Source organism: Netta rufina, assembly GCF_964035555.1.
Source record: "Netta rufina genome assembly, chromosome: 9".
NCBI lineage: Eukaryota > Metazoa > Chordata > Aves > Anseriformes > Anatidae > Netta > Netta rufina.
The window spans coordinates 13,712,297-13,736,809 of NC_140132.1; the positions used below are offsets into that span (position 1 = coordinate 13,712,297).

The 24,513-nt window shown below is 40.4% G+C and overlaps 1 protein-coding gene across 1 annotated transcript in view; it reads right to left on the reverse strand.

Annotated features, from left to right (window-relative positions):
- LOC311212585 (glypican-5-like) overlaps positions 1–24,513 on the reverse strand; it is a 368,484-nt gene that overhangs the window by 276,133 nt on the left and 67,838 nt on the right. Inside the window, exon 3 of the mRNA XM_084292068.1 lies at positions 7,504–8,198. Coding sequence (XP_084148194.1) covers positions 7,504–8,198 — 695 coding nt within the window. The remainder of the gene's footprint in view (positions 1–7,503; positions 8,199–24,513) is intronic.

The following is a 24,513-nucleotide window of genomic DNA, read 5'->3' on the forward strand; positions in this document are numbered from 1 at the left end:
AGCGTTCTTTTACCTTTTGCACAAAAATTGGTAATTACACTACAAGATGCGCCCTCCGTGCAATTCACCAGGTTTCCAAAAGTTCTCCTTCTGTCCCTTCTTCACAAAGGATTTGAATCTGATGTACACTCAGCATAAGTGATTCTGTGTCTTCAAGGTCACATCTGCAAGAAGCACTACCAAATTCGACAGCTTCAAGAGGGCAGCCCTTCAGGCTCCTACAAGATCATCTGCAGACCTCATCATAGCTAAGCATTTCCTCTTTTCTCTTTTCAGAGATTTACTGGTAACAAGTATTTAAGGAAAAGTGAAATGACATTTTACATACCATTTCTAGTGCAAATATTTCACAAGCATAGCTTCCCATGTACATTTTCACAGGTATTTTCAGCATACTAAGGCACTGAATCTACTGCTCTTACCTCTGCTAAGTTTGGTCCTTATGCTTATTGATAGCTGGTGTTGATCATTTGAACTGGAAAACTTGCAGGAAGGAAGCACCTGAGTTCAGCTCTGAGCACTCTCCAAAGTCTCCAGGAGTGTCTTATGACACTGATCTCTAATCAAGTAGTTCATTACTAGCTGGCAGAAACTGTTGCTGTGAACTTACTCAACACCAAGTTATTTTGTTCATAGTACTGCCATTTCCTTTTCCAATTTGTAAGGTTAGTGTGCATCCATCTCCTGCTGCTTTAAGTTTGGCAGTCTTTTCCCACACTAAGTTTTTATTTTCCTAAAGGTGACCATTTAAACACATCTTGTGTCTTTTGTTTCTCAGGTTTGGTTTTTCTAATTTATTCCTAAAGATTTCAGACCACCTCGATTATTTTTCCTAAGCCTTCCATACACTGATGAATTTCTACCAAAAAAATTGCAGCAACATTTTCATTTTGTTTTCAAATGCTTTTCCCCTGTCAGGAAGTTTTGGCTCAAGCCCACTGCAGTAATGTGGGCATTTCAGGATACAAGTGTGTTCTTTCACAGGCAGATGCCTCCTTCCATCCTTAAACCACACCTAACAAATGTCTATATAGCTTGTTCTTCAGTACCAAAGGTATACGCACACCTTTGTATCTTCCAGTTAGCCAAGAACATGTGCTGAGGTGCATCACATGTGCCTGTAATGGGCACTGACAGCACACCCTCAGATCACTGGAAAACTGGGGTGCTGGATTATAGAACTAATAACTGGAAAAAAAAAATAAATAAAAAAAAGCCTGGTTCTACCTCTTAGTATTACTGTCTCCATTTTTTCTAAGATGACACCAATATACAGCTATTTCATAAAAATATTGCAAGATTTAATTATTAGTCACTCTTTCAGTGCTTCTATAAACTTAGCCTTTTCCTTCTTGTTTTTAGACTCCCTAACTGCTCTGTCCAAATCCGCCAGCATTCCCACTCTTACCCACTTACAGGTTAAATACCTCAGAGAGCTATAAGCCTGAACTCACCTGCAGAGCAACCACTTTCTTCAGTGCTAAGTACCACATTCTGGTCAACAAGATCAATTTCAAAATCAAAACACTAATAATGATGCAATGTAAACAGTAAGAGAAATCCATTTTGAAGTGGCTTCAGGGAGACAAGTTTAGACAACAGTGGAGAGAGCTGTGCCTGCATTTTGTGACTACACGCTGCCTGCTTTGCAACAGGAGTCAAGGTTTTAAAACCACTGATGAGAGGAGATTGATAGACCAGCCAAGACCAATCATCAACCTGTACTTTCTTTTTCTTTTTCTTTTTTTCTTTTTTTTTTTTTTTTGTAAGTCTAAACGCACTAAATTCTAATTTGCTGTTACTCTATGCACAGTGCCTCCCCAGCTCCTAATTACATCCCTAATAGCAAATGACTGAAGAAGAAGCAGACATGGAAAGCCTAACTCCTTTGTCTTTTTTTCATCACCATCAAGGACAACATTCCTTGCTAGGGATCCTGCTTTCATCACCTTCTCATGCCTTCCTTGCGTTGCTTGAGACACAAAACTTTAAAGAAGCACCACATGAATGATCTGCCACAAAAAGCCAGCAGATTCTCTCTTTCATTACAGCCTTAAACCAATCCCCTCTAAAAAACAATCTGTATTTAGTGGATGTCTTCTCCATATCATCCTTGATGTCTTCAAAGCCTGTGGAAGGACTGCCACTTACTACCCTGGGATTTTGACAAGACTCTCTCTCCCCATCACTCATTTTATTCTCCCTAACACTCCTGAAATTTCTAGCATCATGTATCTGAAATACCCCTCGCTTCCTGTGTTTCTCCTGCCTCTGTGCTGCTCCTTTTCCCAAAGTTTATTCTTGTATCATTTTTTTTTGTCATTTTCATCACATTAATTAGTAAGCTAGCTTCCAAGAACTTGATTGGCTCAAGGCATAGATCTTTCTTCTTTCTCCTAATTCCTGATCTCTGATGATATCGATCAATCAAGGCCTTTATTAGCTTTTGCTTTTATTATTCCTATAATCCAAAAACCGTGTGGTGGCATTGTATAAACAGACATTCTGAAAATATTAAATCTGTGGCTTTTTATATTCCCTTTATTTGAAATATTTTCAGCTATTATAACATCAGTAAGAAGATGAGTACTTTATGTTGGACAAACACACAGAAAGAAGACCAAGTTTCAGGACAATATGCATCTTCCTACCTTCCAAAAGTGTCTGCTACCACACAACACTTTGCATTTTCCACCATGTAGGCAGCCTTCCCAACGAGACACATGCAGAGTATAAGGCATGGCCATACCTGGGAAATGTGCTAAGAACAGGTAATTATGTGTTCAAGCGCTATTGAGCTGAAGTGGAATTCAAACCATAAAATGCTTTTTCTTTGACAATATAGCCTCCACCTTGCCATTTATAAATGGAGCACTGACACACAGCATCTTCAGCTGTACAGTATTTTTCTATTCTGAAGAAGTATAGAATGACAAATTATGGGATGGCTTGGGTTGGAAGAGCCTCAAAGACCACCTGGCTCCAACCCTCTGCCAGACTGCAGCTGACAGAGTCCTCGCCAGCTGCCCAGGCAGCACTGGGCGTATCTGCAGAGCAAGCAGCAAATCATCATTTCCAGAAGCTGCGAGGGGACCTGGGCCCACAGAGCTTTCCAACACAGGCAAAAGTGCATCTTCTATGCTCAAATAATCTAGTAAACGGAAGAAGCAACCTTTTACTATTGGACCTCAGAACACAGGGACGTTCCGCTGTTGGACCTCTGACCTTGGGAAGCCATGTATTCTATCGCACGGAGGAGAACCAAATCTCTTTGTAACCACGGACTGCCAAAAGATAACACGGAATCTGTACCTGAGCAGGATGCTGATTCCACAGCACCTGCCTATACAGCACGACACCATCCCACAGACCATCTCTGCCCTTCAGATCCACACCAATAAAAAGTCAGCAGCGCCACATCTGCAAGACCACCAAGCTCCAGGCAAAGCCAAAACTGCAATACCAGGATCTGCTCAGTATCAGCAGAGGTGCAGATTTGTAGTTAGCTTGGCCAGACAGATTCTACTTCTGATCCAACAGAAATCTTCCCTGCCTCGTATGTTCTTCTGTTCCTATTACCTATCCCCGTGAATGCCCCCCAGCTTGCTGTAGGAGTGCTGCAAGCCCACCTCAGTGCCTCGCAAGCACCAGGCACGCTGCCTTGTGGGGCTCAGTCTGGGGAGCACCAACAGCAGCTGGTGAGCAACAGGGGACTCCCCCTGGCAAAGTGCAAGAGCATCCTTCACAAAAAAATGGTTTAAATGAGATACTTCAGGTTAAGCACATGATCTAGTGCTCTGATGAACAGGGAGCGACCTGTGCATTTTTTAAATGTTTATTTTTACTACTTTCATAATCATAACCTTTATATTTTAAGGACTACAAAATTTTACTAAGAGAGAGGGGGAATTTGGCTTGTAATGAATAACCAAGCGAGTAAACTTCCCCCAAGTGCTAGAGACCAGCATGCATTTAACTGCCTCCCCTCCTTGCATTTTACTTCAAGGTATTTTATTTCCACTTAGAATAAAAATAAGAAAACAGGAATAATGCACAAATAAAGCATTTGGTTATAGAATAATATGGCAGACTGAATACATGAGAAAACAACACCTGCCTTTAAAACACAGAAAGGTGCAAACAAAGTACGGAGAAAGACTCAAAAATGATAAGGAAGGGGGAACAAACCTGGTCTCTGTATCTGGCACCAAGAAGCAGTCAGGGCTCCTACCAATATGAAAGACAATTAGATTCCAGCAGACAAACCAGAAAGTAATGATTATGATTGCTGATGCTGCAGACCGTGGCTGGCCCACATTAGGTTAAGTAAACTGGATGCAAGCCAGCATCCCTGAACGGCACGGCACAATCCGCAGCAATCTGAGCAGAGATTATCAATATCTTAAAGGTGACCTTTCACACACGCTATCCCAGCAAATCAGGCAATTCTCGTGGCTCTAATGGAGGAGATCAGCAGAGGCCAGTCTCTTGAAGCCATGCGCTCTTCATATAAATAGGATTTATTTTTTTAATTTTATAATAATTGACTGCACCTCATTTGAGCAAAGTACACTATGCACTTTATTGGTTTATTTCAATCCTTCCCCCTGCTTTAAAGAAAACAATCTAACTTTTCATTATTCATTATCATCCAGGCAGACAGCAAGCTAGAAAAAAACAACGCTAATTTATTTAGCCATATTGCCTATTAAAAAAATGTAAAATGTCTCCTAAAAGGGCAGGTGCATTAATTAAGGCTGCCTCAGGATAAATGAAAATTACTAGGAGTGCTCTGCTTTCCTGAATGAGTTTTACATAGATTATTTATAATTGAATGAAACCAATTACAGCATTTGTAACGGAAACTATACATACGTTAAACATTTCCATTTTTGCAGAAGCTGAACTGCATGCACAGGAAAAGATATTTATTTTGTTACAAAGGGAAAAAAAAAAAGTCTTATTTTTTCTGAAAAAGTAAGTTTTATACAAGTAAAACTATATACTAAAGTACATAAATCCTGGGTACAAAACCGAGCAAGAGCAGCCCAAAAGGGTACAAGTGTAATTGAGAATCAAGGCCCGGATTCCAGGAAGCCATCTCAGACGGAAATCCTGAAGCTGTAGATTCAACTCCTTTCCATTTCTTTAGAGAAGGAAATACAGCATAATTAGGTTCAATTTTCTAAGTAATGGTTAGCCTCTGCAACTAATCAGGAAAGTTCTAAATCAATATCAGACTAAACGCTTGCTCAAATAACAGAACATGCTCTGTCTTCAAAATATAATCCTACCTGCAGAAATCTGACATCTGAAAAAGTTACGGACTGAGGATAACAAACCGGCTTATAGTTTTCATTTTCAAACAGAAAACGTCCTTTGCTATCCTCCAGAGCAGTGTCTCAAACAACACCCAACTTTTTTTTTTTTTTTTTTTTTTTTTTTTTTTTGTGCACAGATTTCAGTAGTGGGAGAAAACAAAGAACTTTGGGGAAAAAAAACAAACAACAGTTTCAAACACAACAGCTCCCTCTGAATTCATTCTTAACGGAAGAAAGAAAATGTTTAAAGTTAGTGCAAGGGAAGTGAGATAGACCCAGGTAAAGTGATTTGAATAGCAATTATCTTTAATGGTCAAAGATCCCTCAGAGTTAATTCTGCTTCAAAATCAGCTAGAAGCAATGCCCTCATTAACTTCATCTGTAATTATCTGATATTCACCTGGATTACACATTCTACTCCATCAGCAAAATAAATACGACTATGTTAAGAGGCTTATAAATGCAGTGCAGAATTACATTTTAGTGTTTTGTAGCATACGCTGCCTAAGTTGCACACACTGCAGGAAATACCTGTCAGACCGTTTTGGCTGTCAGTAGCCAGGAACCTTCAGTTTATTCCTAATTATTTCTGTGTAATCAATAATGAAATAGTGTGACAATTTAAAGAGGCACCTACCCATAGTCAGATAAAACTAATAGGTAATAATTAAGAATACATTTTCATTTCCTTTCTAGACACACATATAAATAACCTGATAGTGAAAATTAGAGCAGATGTGAGAGTATTGTTCATCACACATCCTACGCCTAGCACTGCTTTATAGTATGTTTTATGATGCTACCAACTACACATTAGCACAAGCAAGATCTGTCCTACAATGCACATAGGCTCGAACACCAATTGTGCAGTAGCCAAGAAATTGAACATTTTTCTTAATATTTCATGTTTATCTTCAGATACCAACTAGCAGATACAGGGGTCATGGATGAAAAGGAAAAGGAGAACATCAGGCAACATGGGCTAAGGTAACTCCAAATACACAGTGATAATCCTATCAAATTACTAAAAGTGCGTGTGTGGGGGGATTATTTGTTTAGATAAACCATGATTTTTTTATGTTCTGTCAGTATCTGCCTCTGTCAGCTCTCCTAAATTGAAGAAAGATGTGACGTTAGGTTACGTGGAAGCTTACAAACATGCAGGCATTTTCTCCTGGTAAACTATGTTCTTAGTTTAAAAACACCCTCTGTAGTATCTTATTATATATATTTTTTCCCCTCTTACATAATATGATGGCCAGAGTTCAACATAGGAATTAACTTTATAGATCTCTGCATTCCCTTCTCATTTATTCTCTGCAAGAATTCCTTCCCTGAGAAAGGTGAATCTATCTGCATCTCTTTTTTCAGATTAGTTTTTCTCCTGCTTAAGGCCACACTATTTTTTGCACTGACAGTCCTGTGGAACTTCATAGACATGATGCCAGCAGCACCATTACTCATTTCAGTAGTTTCTGGTCTAATCTTCAACACCTTGAGAGAACACCTGTCAGTCACATGCTACTGTTATTTATGAGACCAACCACGTACAAAAGATAGAACCATTTAAATGTATTTTGTTCCTCTGCTTGTGTAAATGCTGTCAAAGAATTAATTTTTTCAGTGCTCTTTTTTCAACGTTCTTTGGAGGAGTGTACTCTCTATAGAACTCTACTACCTTCCTGATGTCTCGATGGTCAGCACAAAAACAAAGCAACTGTAAAATTATGGAAATATTAATTTCTTTGCATTTAAGTAGAAAAACACACTTCTAAGCCCTTACACTGTTCCTTATGGAAAGTCCCCACACATTACAAATATTCACACGCCAGGGGAACACTGCTCCTGGAGTTCCAGGATCAGATGCTTTAGAGCATGAAAATATGCTGTTGATATCAAGTATAATATACTCCCCTTGTTTGTTTAGAAAATTCTGCAGACAAGCCAGAGCGATTTGCTTTACCGAGCTACTTCTCAAGGAACAAACATTTTCCCCACTTTCATTTCAGTGCAGACTGTTGAACCCTATCATAATTATCAGTAATATTCTCACTAACTATTAAAAAAGATCTGAATGAAAAAATAAAATTTGATCCAAAGACAACACCAAGTTGTTCAAATATTTATTCATCCAATAATGAAACTTATAGATAAGAGTAGGGAATAATTAGAGAGCACTTACTGTAGCAGAGAGCTGTGGTCCATTCAGCTGTGCATGCAGGATGGCTTCATTGATGGAGTTCCGGATTCCTGTCAGTGCGATTTCCAGGTCATGCGAGGCAGCCATCTCGTTTGTCAGATACTCCAGCGTGGAGATATACTCCCTCCATTGGGCATCCAGTTCTGACACACTGGCCAAGCAGCCCCTCATTACGTTGAGGCAATATCCGACGCAGGGTCTGATTAGTGTCAGGCCCTGGCAATGAGGGCAGTACTGCATCTTCACCAGAGCTCTGCTGCATTCCTTGCTGAGAACTGCATGTTCAGTAGTATTTATTACTTCGATGCCCAGGCTGAGGGCCTGGCTGAGCATCCTACTTGCCCAAAGAGATTTTGACAGCTCTGTAACCATGTTTTTAGAATAGCGTCCAAAAGGATTTATGTCTTGCCTCGTAAGTCTTAGACACTCTGTATAGTCCTCTGATAAATCTGTAATTCCTGGGTTTATTAGCCGACTATACACAAGAGGAAAGAGACTGTCAAAGAACCGTAATACAGCACCTTCCACTGTAGTCTCTGCGCCCAGGATGTAGAGAGAGATGTCTCTAAAAAGCTTTTTAACAGGCTCTGCTGCTTCTTTCGCCATAGGTCTGTAAGCTGTCTCGAACAGGGAACTTGTGCGGTTTTCAGCTAAGCGAAGCAAGGACTCAAAGGCCTCTAAAAAAGGGCAGGGGAGAGAGAAAGAAAGATGTCTGATATTAATAGCCAGCAGCTACATCTCAGGCACATAACTTTACTGTCCTGAATAGGAACACCAAGAGTTACATGAAATCTGCAATACGAATACACTAGTAGTTAATACTGCTTTCATCGGTAATATGATTAAAAAGACTGGTAAATATTACATGTGCATAGTAAAGGCAACTCATAATACACAAGCAATTTCTTAAAATTCTTACTGTATTCTGGCTGGCTAGACCCTGACCCAAACTCTAGTGGCCAGTGCTGGGCTTCCACAGACAGATCTGTCTAGATGGCTTTTGTAACTGCCTCTGCATTTGGACAGCCCAAGCAGACACGTTACCAAAACATCCCTACATCGACAACAGATGTTGCTGACCTAGCACACAGGGAGGGGTACAACATTTTTCATGCCTTGTATATGTTGCTATAAAACTGCAGAATACTCGAATAGGCAGAAGTTCCAGGCAGTCTGGAACTGTTAGACAGGAGTAACTGGTAACAGGAGGGGGTCTGTGATACACCCATCACAGCACTACTGCTGCACTGGACTGCATGAATACTGGTAGAATATCCACATTTAATAAAACACAGAGTGAAAATTCAAACTTCTTGTAAAGCTGTAATAAAGATGCAGTGAGTCTGAAGAAGTCAAAGAATAACACGTACATCTCATCAGTGCACAGAAATGATGATCCTCACTCATTAGTTGTACTTCTCAACTACAACTGTTTGAAATGATTTAATAACTTTTTAATAGTTTCATGAAACCAACATCTTGATAACAATCACAGCTTAAGTATTATTAGCTTTTCATCCCAGATGATCTACTGCTACAAAATACTACATCAACAATGGGAAAAAGAGTGAAGGCCCTACAGTCTTGTTGAGGCTTGTATAATACATACTTGTACACATTTGGACAGCTGACGTGCAGAGTCAATGTGGGCCAGAATGAAAGGCTAGACAAAGCTGACATACAAAAAGCAACTTTCAGATAAAGCTGCTGGGCAGCAGCTCAATGAAAACTTAAGATAAGTGAATGCAAACAGAAGCTGAAGTCTTTGTTTCACAGAGCTGCGAGTGGATGGCTGAGATGCACTTCCCACAAAGAACAACTCAGGAATGAAGGAAAGATGCCACGGGAAGAAATTCTCTGTTAACATTGGCTAGGTCTGGGCTCCAGCCAGTAGTCGCGCAGGACTCAACATCAAGCCCTCTATGAACTAAGAATGAAATGAAATTATAAGTGAAATACTGTTTTCCTGAACTTGACTACACCACTTTCAAGTGACAAAAAAATAAAATTTAAAAAGTGCAATTGTTAATGTATTTCGAATTGTGAAAGGTAAATGTTATCTGTCCAAAACACTGCGGGAGGTGCTAGAACTTCTAGACAGAGGCAAGGAAGGAATCAATTCCCAAGATTATTTTAAGGACACAGAAGGCAGTAATCCGAACCATTCCGACTGCTTTCTTTGGAAGCTGTACAACAAAAAGCCTCTGACATAAATCATTTTTGCACTTCTCTGGATGGTGAGTAGTTCCAGTCGGGGCTGGAAGCCTATCACTTTATACCTCCCGAGGACTGGCCAGATAATGAGTTTTCAGTCTAATCCTACTCTGCATTCATCTGAACATCACCACGTGATTCAGCGCCACGTAATGCAAACTGATTTCACCCAAAGATCAGCTGAGCAAAGGAGCAGGCACAATCCTGTAAATCAAGATTAGCATGCACTGGCAAAGTTTAGTAGAAAAGCCTGCTCAGTGCCTTCCTCTATTACATCTCTCTGGGCAACTAACTTGCTTGTTATCAGGACCATTAGGTCAGAGGTTGGACTCGATGATCTTGAGGTCTCTTCCAACCTAGAAATTCTGTGATTCTGTGATTACAATCCCTTCACCACAATGGGTGATCTAACCAGACAGGTAATACACAATACTTCATCATACATTAAATCCTCAGTGTTTTACACACACATGCACACACCCCTCCCATGAGCTGCTTCCTTCTGCCTGAGAACCACTTCTGCGTTCTCACCGGTATTACAACTATTGCTCTGGAAGAGCATATAAAATCCTAGAATTTAAAAAAATCAGGTACCTTTCCATTTAAAAACAAGAAAGTTCATTCTCAGGCAGAGAAACACCTTGCCAAGTTTCAGAATGAAACAGATTTTTACAGCTATGTTAAAAATTCCAATTGGATTTGTGATGGAAACACCGACACAACCCGAACCACAGCACAGTCAGCTGTGTGCTGCTGCACTCTCAGCATTTTTTTCTTTGCCAAATCACTTGGTTATTTTTATTTATGGGGGAAATCTAACTACTATTTTTAATCACACTGAAAAGGCAATGGGGATATTAAAAACATGAAAACAGTGCCCTAGGGGTTTCCTCCTTTGCTTGTACCTTTTCTCTTACAGATGTGCAGTTTACATTACATAATGGAAGCAGGGACTCTCTTCAACAATGCCAGTATGTTCTGACACTCTTGCCCCTTCCCGTCCACTTCTGTCAAGTCTGAACTGCAACCATCCATCTCCTTATCTGAACAAGACTAAGTGAAATGCATTTACGAATTTGCAAGGATCTTCAATTTCCTGAGAATTAACAGCCCCCAGTGAAAGATGAGAGCAAAACAGTCAGCGATGATGTACATCCCAAGGAAACAGATTTCAGGAGCCTCCTGGGATACTAAGTTGTAGACACTTACGAAACCACATAGCTTTATCTCCAAATCTCTCTTGTCAAAATTGTGTGTTCAATTAAACAGAACAGCGTTAGTCTGACACAAGTATGAAATTAAAATATTTCAGAGTGTCATTTATTTTTCATTGCATAACAGAACTGTGATTGTAGATAACTTAATTCCTCCTGCAAACAGAGCCAAAACATCAGGCATATGGTACAGAAATCATCTCTGCTGATTGTAGATGTGGTGTAAACATCTGTACTGTGTCACTTACTTCCTTATCACCATTGGTCAGACACAAAAATAGACTTGTGCTTGCAGGCACTCTAACAACAATCTTTGAGAAGGAAATCTATAGGTCTTTTTTTCTTGTTATAAGGCATTAAGAGATGTTTGAGAATCAAATTACTGGATCAGCTGCATGTTCTTAGATTGAAATAACATGACTTCATGCAGTTGAAGTTGGTTTACATTCTGATCGTGCAGAGAAAGCAACCTTAGCATCTTGTTTTAAAGGTGATTAATTAAGTACTTTTAATGCACTTCTATCGTCCTTTGTACAGTTTCTAGATCCCAAAAGTTACCACTGTCTCCGAAATAGGACATTCATCTATGCTGTCAAATACAGCAAGCCTCGAACTCACAAAAAGCTGAATCTTAAGCCTAAGCACACTCCAAGGAGAGAAATATTTTATCGTCTTTCACAGCCTTTCATCTCAACCCTCCACCAAGAGCAAGGGACCATAACGTGCAAATACATTGATTATGAGCAGAAATAAGTTGCAAGCAAAATTCTCCAGAATTTGAGGAAGACATGATATATAGTTTGCCTTCATTTAGTATTAAAATAAGTAAAAAGAGAATCACATTTGTTCTCATGTTCTTCGAGAGCAGCTTTTTGATTTCAGACTACAGGGAGACAAACAACAGCCAGCTTTGGATTTGGAACTAACACACCAGTAGCTCATTAATGAAATCAGGCAACATCAGCTTCCAGGAGGAGAACTTTGTTCAGATTGTTTATCATGCACCCACAAAATAGCTGACACAACCACTGAAGAGTCTGTGACAGTCCAACACAACTGATCAAATAGAGCTCACCTCTGGAAACTTCACATCTGAACAGCTGGTGTTTGAAAATCAGCTTCTGGAGACAAGCCCAGTTACGACAAGACACCACGGTGGCGTTGCTGCACAGAGGCTGCCAGGCCAAGCAGCTAAACAGTTTGCATTCTGGGCTTCCAGTCTGGTTCCTACTATTCACATACACCGAAAAATTTATTATGCTCAGTGTAACACACAAACATTGCTTCGCACGTATGGTATCCATGCTTACTCACCACAAGCACGGCATAGTTTGGTTTTGAGTGACAGCTCCCTGCCAACCCATACATATCCTACGATTCTGACAGGAATGCATCCACCCTGATGCAGAGGATGCTTTACTTCTCTTAAACCAGCCACCAGCTACATTTCATGTACCTAATGAAAAAAAAAAAAAATCACAATTGAGGCCTGACTTATCTCGTACTAGCTTCCTGCATCGGTGTTACACCACTGACTTCAATAGGATTTAATCCCAGTTCAGCCCATTGTAATGTCAGAAGAAGCTGCATAATTCAAGTGCTTTGGCTAAAGAAACCTGCAAACAGGGTGAAGAGGGAAAAACAGATTCAGGAGGCTTGCATCAGTCTGTCTGAAACTGCTGTGCCAGCATTTCCCGAAGATTTCCTCTAGTCTTCCACCACCTGAAGTTTTGTTTGGGGGGGGAAAAAAAAAAAAAAGGACTTTAAACAATAGTATAGATTAAAGAAACTCCTCCGACAATCCGACAAGAGTTTTCCAAGAAAATCTGGATTCAAGTATGAAAGCCGTGCACAGAGTTTCCTTCTCTCTGTTCTTCCAGACTTTCACATAATATTGAAATCGTTGTTCTGTAAGCAACTGGGTTGAGATGGCAGCATCAGGAGCAGGCTAAGCACCTTACAGCTCACTGGATTATGAATCAACCCAAATGCAATGTTCCTTTCTTTCCACGTGTCCAACACTGCAATGGTAGTATGGGAACCATTTTCCCCAAACAAAGTCAATCTGAGCACCAGACACCTCTGTGCAGCAGAGGCTCAGATATAGTGGGCCTACTCTGGCTGAGCCCCCTCGTCTTCAAAGACCAACGTCATAGAAGCGAGCGCAATGACACGCAGATGTAGAAGGAAAGTCACTGTTATTGCCATTGTGCTTCTGTGTGCAACACAGAGCTGGCACCTGGCCCACAGCACTGACAAGGTAAGACCACCCTGCTAATGCAACGGCTCTCCACTACTTTACTAATTCCTTAAATTCTGCAATAATTGAAAGCATGCTAACTTAAAAAACAACTACAAAAAAAAAAAAAAAAAAAAAAAAACACAATACCACACTACTAAAAGGGAAAATATTGTCTTATAAACATTACTGAAACTATTTAGTAATATTCAATAAACCAAAAGTAGCAACAAACACTGAATCTATCTATACAGGAATAGCATCTGCATACATTTTAGATTTGAGTGTGATCATGAAAGAAGAATGTCAAATTTATGTAGCTCCATTATTTCTTTGGTCTCTTAGGACCACACTAATATTTGGCTCCTTTCCCTTCAACATCTTGCACTTATTACAAAGTTACAGAATGAATGAAAGCTACAGTTTGTTGAACAATAGCTTCCTTTTAATGCTTTCAAGTCCTTTAAATCTTCTGCATCTTTATGGTTTGCCAAAACACAGGACAACATATTAATGTTTTGCAGCAGTAGGAATGAAGTACAGATTATTTGCAATTTGATATACAGAGTACTAAGTACACAGCAAAAAGTCATACATGTACATACCTACATGACACACATGATAAAATTCAGAGTTGTATGATTTCAGATATGCAATGACCTCCAAACATATTTGCAAGTATAAAAACAACAGACTGCTCAAACAGCGTCATTAAACAACATGAGCAGGGTTTTGTTTCTTTAAGTTCTTACAGTTACTTTGAAAAAGAACTTAAGTGCAAACCAAATTGTGTCATGTTCGCAGAGACAGAACCTGAAATCCAGTTATTCATTAAGTTTTCATTTTCATTTTGAAAACTTATAACTTGAAGCTTCATTTCTTTGCTACTGGCAAAATGTCACAATATAGAATGTCAAGGACTGGATGTTTCTTCTGATTTACCCTGAATTATTATGCTAAATAAAGTTCCACAACTTGTTACAAATACTCTATTTTTTCATTTTTTCATATGTTGTTCCTTTTAGAATGACAGGCTTCCTATATATAAATGCAGTTGCTTTTCACAGAGTTGATGAGAAATAACATTGTCAGTCCATTTGCATAGTACTTCTATCTGCAGCATTTAGAGTGCAATTGCTCCTTTTCAAACTGAGCAGTTTCAAGTAAAACCAGATCAGTTGACCAGCAGAAAGCTGGAGACCAGATGCGGCATTAACCTTTTATGACACCTCTGGGCGTGCACGGACAGATAAATAAAGCAAATAGTTCCTCTGGAATATTTGTGCAGTACGAGGCTGACAGCATCGCAGTGCTAAGATGATCTAGAACAGGAAAAGCCCTGAGGACAGCAGCCATCGGTACTACTCTACTTCCATCGGGACAGAATTCCAGCAGAGCACGCGTATAATTCACACCTCTCAAATTCGAGTCTGCCAGCTATTACTTAGTAACACAAATTCACAGCTTTAACAGGAGTTGGGCCAAAGTAACTGAACTGAGAACTACAGCTGTGCTTCAGTAGTATCAGCTATGCTTTTCGTTTGTTTTCCAAGAACAACTACTTTATAAAATATTTCTCACAATATACAAAGGAAAAAATCACCAGTAGCTATGTATCTACGCTGCAAAAAGGTAGTTGGATTCTTCAGATAATCATCTTGAAAGATCTTAGGGGGTTTAACAACCACTTGAGACTGGGTACAGAAACAATGTTAGACGATTAACCTGATCAGTCCTTGAAACACTACCTGGAAGCTGCAGCTCTAGCAAGCAGCGTATCGTTCCCATGCTGCCTTACAGCACTAACCACTTGCAAAAGAGCTCTGGATGACAATTCTATAATAATCAACATTTCAACATAAATCCACAGAAGCAGTCTATAAATTGCTCAAATTAAGTCCAACTGAAATATTCTATTGAAAAAAAAAAAGTTTTTAGCACAAAAAAAAAAGTTGCTGCTTTTATTTTTCAGGTTAAAACCCTGTGCACAGTTGCAAAGATGTATAGTGAACTGAAAAGTCATCGTTTCTCCTTAGAAAATAAAAAAGCTTTCCTGTAAACATAAACAACAGCTTGGACAATATTTTCTTTAAAATCAACCCTAGATCATTACTTTTCTGGATAAGGAAAACTCCCAGTATCTTTTCAAATAAGGGTCTTGCTGTGCTTACTTCGGACATATGGGAGTATTACTGCAAAAATGTAGCCGGCCCCAAAAGGTAAGCACGTTGGCCCAGCAATCCCAACTTGCACAGCGTTAGACAGGATTTATACTGGGCCCTAGAAAAGCTGCTCACAATTTGGTTTCTTCAGAACAGATACTCAGCACGTATGGCTACAACCCCTTTGAATGAGCAGAACCTCCAATGCCAATGTCTTCTACAGGTTTTGTGCCATTTTCAATGCACATTAATTATTACACTGCAACTGCAGGTTTCTCAGAACTCACCAGGTTGTCACTGAAATACACCGCAAACGACACAACTCGAGCTATCTGCCTAGGAAAGAAAGCCAGGGCATGCCTGGCATGGGGACAGTGGCACACGCAAAGCACTGACACAGAACTGCTGCTGCCACCAGGAGTGGTGCAGAACAATCACCTCCTTCTTTCTGGGGCCTGTAACAATTCCTTCCCGCATGGGTAAGCAATTTTTCAATGCTGGGAATCACCACACTACATATGCTTGCATGCAAGTAGTCTTACTGCAGTCTCTAGGATTTAAGTGTTTCACATAATTTCCTCCCACTTTCTGTCCAGACTGCTGGACAGAATAAAAGGCTATCGCTTCTATTTGGATTTCCCAAGAGGTCTGCTTTTATTAGAAGTACGTTTGGAGTGAGATACTTAGCACATACAGCATAGCTTACAGACCTAAAGCAGACATGGGGAAGAATCTCAGTGCACCTCACCACTGCAGGACAGGCTGGCTCGGCACACATTTATCACAGTGCTCCAAATGTGCTGGGTCTGCATAGGGTACAAAAAAATTCCAAACTGGAAACTATGCCTGGGTGAGAGAGCAAGGACACCACATGTAGGACACATAAAAGTGTGTTCTGGAGCGAATCATAGCTAACTGTGGGCTACTGCCACATGAACACCAGAAGCTCCAAAATGCAGTTAGGTGAGGAGACATCTAATGCACAAGTCAAATGTGGATATGCAGTGATACCGCCATAAACTACTTGAGGAGACTATTCCTAACACACAGTGCCAGAACCTGCTTGTGCAGCCTTCCTGCAAATGAAAACCCCAGAGAAGGTGAGAGCTGTGCCAATGACACACAGTGCCAGGCACTAGTACCAGAGGGGAATGGATGCCACCATTGGAGGGCTTTTATCTTGGTGGTCTGCTGGGGCTCAAACGCATTGCAGATTTGACACGATCAGGCTCAGAGAGCAAGCAAGTGGGGCTTGCAAAAAATACTGCAGAGTTCTCTGCCACCTGATTTATATTGGGGCACCGATGACCCTTGAGACACTGACCACTGGGTATGTTACCCACTGGGTAAGTGTAAAACGTAACACACATCCTTAGAAAACAGATGCAATCTACACTTCCATCAAAGTACTGAGTGCTCTCTAAAACCTGCCTCTGATGAACTGCTGCACTGCATGTTCATGTTTCCTGGCAGAGAAGCCACACAAGAACACAGATGAAATTGAGGTATTATACTTTTATACCTCTGGTGTATTCAATGCTATGGAGAAAGGAAAGGATACAGTATTTTTTAAAGATTTGTGATTTATTTTTTTTCAATATTTAAGAAGAACCAAAACTCTCAAATCCATCAAGACAAAGCAGGAATACAGTCTACTCAGATGTAAGAGTTTTTTCAATCTTCTGGGTATATTTTCATTAGCAGAAGAACAAGCAGACAGGAGTCTCCAGGGAGAATTTTCTCGACCCTCTGATTATGGAGTTCAACTGGCAGTAGGAAAACTAATACGTACGTTTCAGAAGGTCATGAACCATTTCATGATTTCCAGCTGAATTAGTTAGGTGGTCTATTATGACTCATTTCTAAAAATCTGGGAGAAAAATAGCCACAAGAGATAGGGTTAGCTTAACAAAACAGATTTGTTTCCCCTCTTCAAGCCTATGTGCTAATGTAGAAATGTAAAATAAAATTCTGAGTTCCATTTGAGGGCTAATGTCACAAATAAGAGTTAAAAAAACGTGGGTTTTTTTTTTTTTTTTTTTTGAATCTATACTAAATCTGCATTTATCAACAACTTTAAAATGCAGAAAACAATCTTTATGTAGGGAACCACAATAACGTGGCCCTGTGTGTTCAGCAGCAAAGACCGCCTAACCCAGCACTGCCAGCTGGCTCAAGAACTGCACTCCAGGAGCTCACACTTCCAGCCCTCAGCTGCAAGAAGGAAAAGGATCATTGCTCACCATGGCAGCCAGACTGACTGGCAGTATTAGCAATCACGGGGTACTAGTTTCAAAATAAGGGGTCAGGACACCTTTCATCTGTTTCTTCTGATTTTAGACTGGGTAACATCAACACCTTGCAGTACTGTGAATCTACTAACTTCACCCATCCTTCTTCCTCAGGTTAGTATACATAAGCCTAACCAAAATAAGCTAAAGTAAAAATAAAAGCCTGATTGCTAAGCGTTGTTACAGAGACAGTCCTTCCTCTAAGCAGTTTCGCAAACAGTTCTAATTCAGTGGTTTTCATGTCTTTCAGGTTCTATCCACTAGAACTGGTAACGTATCAACACACAGCATCCTCACCCAAATTTCAGCTTAAAATACTTTGTGTTGTTCCACAGACCAGCTATGACCTGCTAAATGTATTGCCCACAGGGTGAGAGAGAGCCTTTGGACTCTTCCACAATACACTGAAAAGTATATAGACACCTACATTAAAGGCGAAGGCATTTGCCTTTGATTACAGATACAGGTAAGTAATGCTTACAAACAAAACAAACAAACAAACAAAAAAAACTTTCCCGTAACATCTATTTCCAGCTTTCTCCTTCTGTAGATTATTTGCAAACTTATTTGATAGCCACAATGTAGTTGAAAGGAGATTTGCTGGGAGAAGCTGACTTGTTCAAGGGGTTTCTTTACAGTCACAACGAAGAATTGCACTGCATTCCTGAAGAAAAAGAGTGGAAAAGACTTCCATGACTGACTTCAACAGACACCGAATCCAAGTCACTAAGCATAGGAAAATGGACTGGGTGCTGCTTTTTAAAGTTTCACATGCTCACAAAGCCTCTCTCAATGGGAAAATTAGAGGTGGAAAAATACTTAATATAGTCCCATAAAAATGCATATAGCATTTTTCTTTATGGTGAAGAGCTTCTCCTCGATTTATCCTCCCAAATTCCTTCAAGTAAAAAGACTGGCATGTGTTCAGCATATGGGTCACCGCTGGCAGAAGTACAGATGTTGGCAATTTGATAGCTAGCCAGATGTTTGCAGGGAATTAGCTCCAGTTATTCCACAGGGAAAACACATGGTCCATTGAAATCACATGCCTATTTTTCTCCCCAAAGTCCCTCCTTAAACAAGGAAAATCCTATAGGTAAGTTTTTCCAATCACATTGACTACAGAAATATTTTACAGAACAAAAATCCCATCTGCAGCAATGAAGACCAAAGATCAAAGCAATGAAACAGCATTTCTTAAATACAGAAAATTGTGCGTTCCCTGACTGAAAGGCACCATGACACCATACTACAACGTTGCCACACATATCCTGACACCCTCCGAGATGAATAGGGTTTCACAAGATCACAGAATTAGCTTATATCCAAGAAGTTGCTTAATTACAATCCCACGTTTGCTTATTCATCCCTGAAGTCTATTGGTGGTCAGATATCAATTGAATACGTAATTTATCTCTTTGCAGGAATAGCAGCAGCAGAGGAATTTTCAAAGAGAGGACAAGGATAGGCTCAAAAAAATAAAGAATATATAAATCTGCTTTGTTTGTTTCAAGTTCCTCTACAGAAAGCTTTGGGGCTTGGACCTCAGCGAGTTGACTCATGGATCGGCCTGAGTCAAGAGATGAGATAAGAAGCTCCCCTAAGCACTCCTGAAGTTTGCCCATCTGGGGACGTGAGGCTTGTTCAGTGAGCAACTGTTTCTCCTCTGGGCTTGCTGACCTTCAAGAACTGTACAGAAAGACCATTTGTGATTTTGATTGATGGCATATCTTAAAGCGCTGACGTTCATTTTGTTAACAAGGGTTCTTGAGACAGGTCACCAGAGAGAACAAGACGCCCTGTTAAATTCCCACTTAAGTAAATTGCTCACGTGCCCTCACCTGCAAGACACGAGAGACACACATGCTGCAGCAACGCCCCTTCGCTCAGCTCAGAGGTGCCCCTCGCCACAGGACGTGATCATTTCTGAGGGAGAGAAGGGCATGCAGCCCGGTCTGCCCATTTTTCTGACACACGTTTTCCCTGCTATGTCACAGCTCAGCGAAAATGCCTCATAAAGGCTTGCAGAGCTTGTTTTCTTCCTTTCAGCCTCTTCCCACAAGAAGGAGCAATCCTCTCATTTTTCACTCCCGAATGTCACATTTTTCATGTCAGGCCCCAACTCAGTAAGGTATTTAAGCACAAGCTTTACCTGCTGAGGACTGCTGATGTTCTCAATTACCTCACTGGGTGCAGGTCCCAACAGAGACAAAGGGAAGGTTTTTGTGGGAATGCATTCCAGCTTTTCTCTCCTACTTTCTCAGCACTACTGAAGTCATCACTTTGCTCCCTCTATGGCTTACAGCTATGTGGTACATCACTTTGGTATTTTTGTTAAGCGTTGGTCATTAGTGATGGAAACTCAATTATAGAAACATTATACTTTGGATTGTGGGTCAAACCAGCTGTCAAATCCATCTGTCATACTGAAGTTTTAATATAAAATTGTTAAAACCTCTCATAAATATACAGCCTTTATAGTTCCGTTTAAAGTTTTGTGATCTTTTACTCAGCAACATAACGAAAAGAAGAATTGCAGATAAATCACGTTAATAATGAAAGCAAATTAGCCATTACGGTACAGCAGACTTCCAACAGTTAGTGAACTGACGCAAGATTGATTGCAGCAATATACTGCTGTCTTTAATTACAATTCAGAGCTTCCCTTTCCAGGTAGATTAACAGACCGTAGCAAACGGGTATTCAGAATTAAAGCACCAAAGCTATGATCAGCATCAAAACTGATCTGCATAAAAGCTATCTTAAACCTCAGCAAGCCCCAACTAAGCCGGTGGAGTTTTTTCGGAACAAGAGAGTCCCGTGCATGCCAGCAGCAGTGCAGATGGGCAGTCCTTCGGAAAACTGAAACCATCCACAAGCGAACAGGTCGACAGATAGGTTAAAAGGATGGCAAGTAAAACTCAAAACACTACAGGAAAGATTGGACACATCTAAAATATTTGGCCTCTCTCACATGCCCTGTGCGAATGCCGTGTGTTACTCAATACCCCCATTTGCAAAGCAGCCCGGGGAGCTGCCCGAACTAGCACAGGAGCGCAATGCCTTCAATGCCTTCGTGAGACACGTGCAAGCATCGCGGCTGCAGAGGGACCTCTCTGTGACAGATGACTTTCAGAGCTGTAAGCTGCAGCTATAAATGACATTTTATTTTACCATCCATTATGCTGAGCAACTGTCTCCCTGCTTCTAAGTACCCTGGGTATGTTCACTGACAGCTTGGTCCCCTCCTGGTCAGAAAATTACCTAAGCCCAAAGTCCAGAATTTCCCTTCAGAAACATGACAGAAAACCCCAGCTCATGCACAACTCAGATATAAAAAGGCACAGTGAAACAATTTCCAGTAAGCAGCCATCCTCTTTACTATAGCCATAGTGCTGACTTTTCACGCATGCAATGTTTTCAATTCTCTGCCATGTATCAGTTACTCTTAGGCAACCTCACAAGAAAAAAATTTTATTCTCACCAGCAAGTACAGAGCTCCTCAATATAGTCACCTGCTGTCCTATCCTACAAACTTAACTTTCTGCGTTCATTTTTGTCCTAACTTTGTATAATTCATATTAAATTAAAATACATATGGGCACCAACAAATGCTCAACTAACAGACAGTATGAAACTTTCTTTCTAAAACGCTTATCTGCATTTCAAGGTCATAGGGAATCAATAAAAATAATTTAGCTTTGCTCCCTACTCATCTAGGTATCATGCTTTTAGTCCAAAATCCCAAAAAGTTGTTTGTTTGTTTTCCTGGATCTTTAAATCCATTTTAAAAGATAGCTCCCACTGTTTAAATTCTGCTCTCTAAAGCCCCAGAAATGATTGCTTATTTTAACAAATACCCTTTGGCATGAAACTTTATCTGTATGACCCTGCACTGGGATCAATCCCTTCAGAAGCGTCAGGGAGAGGAAAAAAAAAAATAAAAACAAAAACCACAAGAGGAACCACCACCCAAGCAAATATGGGAATTACCAACAGACTGAAATGAGAGGGTCACAGATAAAGCTTAAGAAATTTTAGGCTCTGAAGAAAAACACGCTTGCTGTGTTTTAGACCCAGTTCAAGAAAGCGTTTTGGCATATGCGAAGTTGATACTGTTTCAGCAATATAGTTCTTAATCCACAAAATCCCCACAGAACTTCAGTGCACACTTAAGTTTTCTGCCAAGAAAGAGGATTTGTGAAACCAGCCTTAAACTTTGCAAAATCATCAGAATTGTATATGGCCATCTGAATTCCTCTGACAAACCTCTTGCCTTCTTGCTCCACCGCTGTCAGACTGTTGAAGCATACTCTCTTGTCGCTCCGTTCTATCTTGTTTAACGCTGCTCTTCCACAGAATTATGGGGGGGGGAAATGATGTTCATTTCATTATTCCACTACAGGAAATTTTATATACCAACAGCTCCTCACACATCTGGCCTTGGCCAAAATTTTTCCGATCTCCTGGAAACATCATGCCTTAAATGCCTCAAAACTTCATAACCAAAGACATGTAGATGCTCATTCACTACCTTTCACTGGCTGCTGCAGTTCCCTGGCCCGCCTGTGCCACTTCACACAAAGCTTCTATGTCCTCTAAGTTTTAAGATGCCATGATTTTGTGCAGAGATATTATGTGTAACTACTTGCAGTTCCCTTATAAATTTCCATTTGATACCTTTCTACAAGACATGATACAGATCTCATCAAACACCACCACCTGGTTTTGGTCTGGGCAGCTAGTGGGTGGGAGCAGGGCCCAATCCTCCTACTCTCATCAACTAAAGGAGCTCTCACAATGCAGATATCTCTGGGATTGGATTATTCCTACACACATGCCTCACCTGCAGCAAGGACGGAAGGAGGGTAGATGCTACTGAAGTAAGGAAAAGGAGGAATTTAATAAGATTTATTCCAGGTATAAAAATAATTATTTTTAAAATCCTGATCAGGCTACATTCCTACCCTTCCTTTTCCTAACACGCCCTGGTCACAGGACTGTGCAAAGCCAGGGAAAGGGGCTCTGCCCTGAGCAAGAGGAATCTGTCTTAAGCAGCACCTCTTCCTACACACTGTAAGTTAGTAATGGAGGGCTACAGAGAACACACCAAGTAGTAATTTAGCAAAGACTAACAAACAGCAAGCCCAGAGACACACAAACCATTAAAACAAAGGCAGCATCAGGTGAAGGGTGTGGGTGTGTGTGTCTGAATTGTAGAGGATATGACCTTGAGGGCTGGTTTTCAATCTTCTCTTCAGAGGCCAGGTGGAAGATTTGCTACTTGGGAAATTTCAACATCACAACGGAAGCGATTGCTCAGCATGACAAAGGAGCACCTCACCAAGTTGTTAATCTGATTCTGAACAGGACAGAATAAATAAATAAAAGCATTACAAAATTTGGAGTTAATATTCTATATGTAATGATTCTTCCTATAGCAGGTTCAGGAACATGAACAACTTCTCTGCAATACCAGAGCATTAATTTGCCAGCCCTGACTACTCTATTCAGCTACAGAACTACAGCCAAGCAGTCTGTCAGACTGGCCAACACAAACACCCACCCACATCTTCGAAGAGACAAAAGGGCTGATGTTATAATGGGACCCTGAGGTACGCAAAGACATATACCCATCAGTCCCTACATCTGACATTTGATTTGGCTGAAAACCATCAACATTTCACAAAAATATCCAGGGGATATTCTGAATTTATTTTTGGATCTTGCAGTTAACTGGGATGGGGCAAAATGGACTTTGGGGACAGAAAGCAGTCATGGTGAAGGAGCAGCCGTGCAGGAAAAGCCAGAGACTGACGCAGCCCCAGGTCTGACCGCACGAAGCAGTTCGCATCGGATGCTTCACACACAGCTGTATGAAGCCCTCAGTTGGCAACTCCAGGGTATAGAATAGCGTGCCCAGGGGACCCACTCGCTCTTTCTCAGTCTTTCCTGTCTTTAATATACCACAAGAATTTCTTGTTGTTTGTTTTTCTCTTTGACTCTTTGCTCTTCAAATTCCATTTCAGGCCCCTTAGTTTCCTTCTCACACTGCCCACTCCAGCCTGTGCCTCTGTCTCCAGGATTCACTAGTGTTGGATTTCCAGTTTCTGACAGCTATTCCTTTTGCTCAAATAACCTCCTGAACTTTGTGTTTAAGCATATGGATTCACTTGCCTTTCAGCTCCTTTCCTTGCATGTTGCTATTCCTTCTTGCAGTGACAGACTGGCGTGCTTAAGTAGCTACTATGCCTAAACTAAGATTTTAATTTCTGTACTTAATCACAGCCATATATTTAAACAGTGTTCACATTGTTTCAGTAATCAAGGGGAGACCCCAAGCAAGTTGGTCATTATGTTTCGCAGTGTCTATATAATCTAGTCTCAACTTTGACTGTAAAACTCTCCTGGGAACATGAGATAATTTGTACATTTCAATTCAAGTCTACATAAACCAGACCCAGCCGTCAGCTAACTGAAGCAACTAAGACAAGAAATATCAGGATCCCTGAATCAAATATAACAACAGTATCTAAAAAGGCTGTCACGATCACACGGAAAAAGGCAGCTAAAACAATGTGCTGCTTGTTTGCGAAAGAGGACAACAGAACAACTTTCAAAGACCCCCAAGCACTGAAAACTTTTTAGCTTCTTTAGAAATACTGTTTATATAGTTTATATTTATACGTTTATATAAAAATACTATTAACGTTTTTGGCAAGATTGACATGCTAGAAGCTTGCACAAAAGTGACATGTACGACTACTACAAAAAAAGCTATTTCCTGAAATGTTGGCAGACATTTCAATCCATTGTATTTAGGCAACCTGGGACCTCTTTCCCAATTTTAACTAACCTGACAAAACAATGCA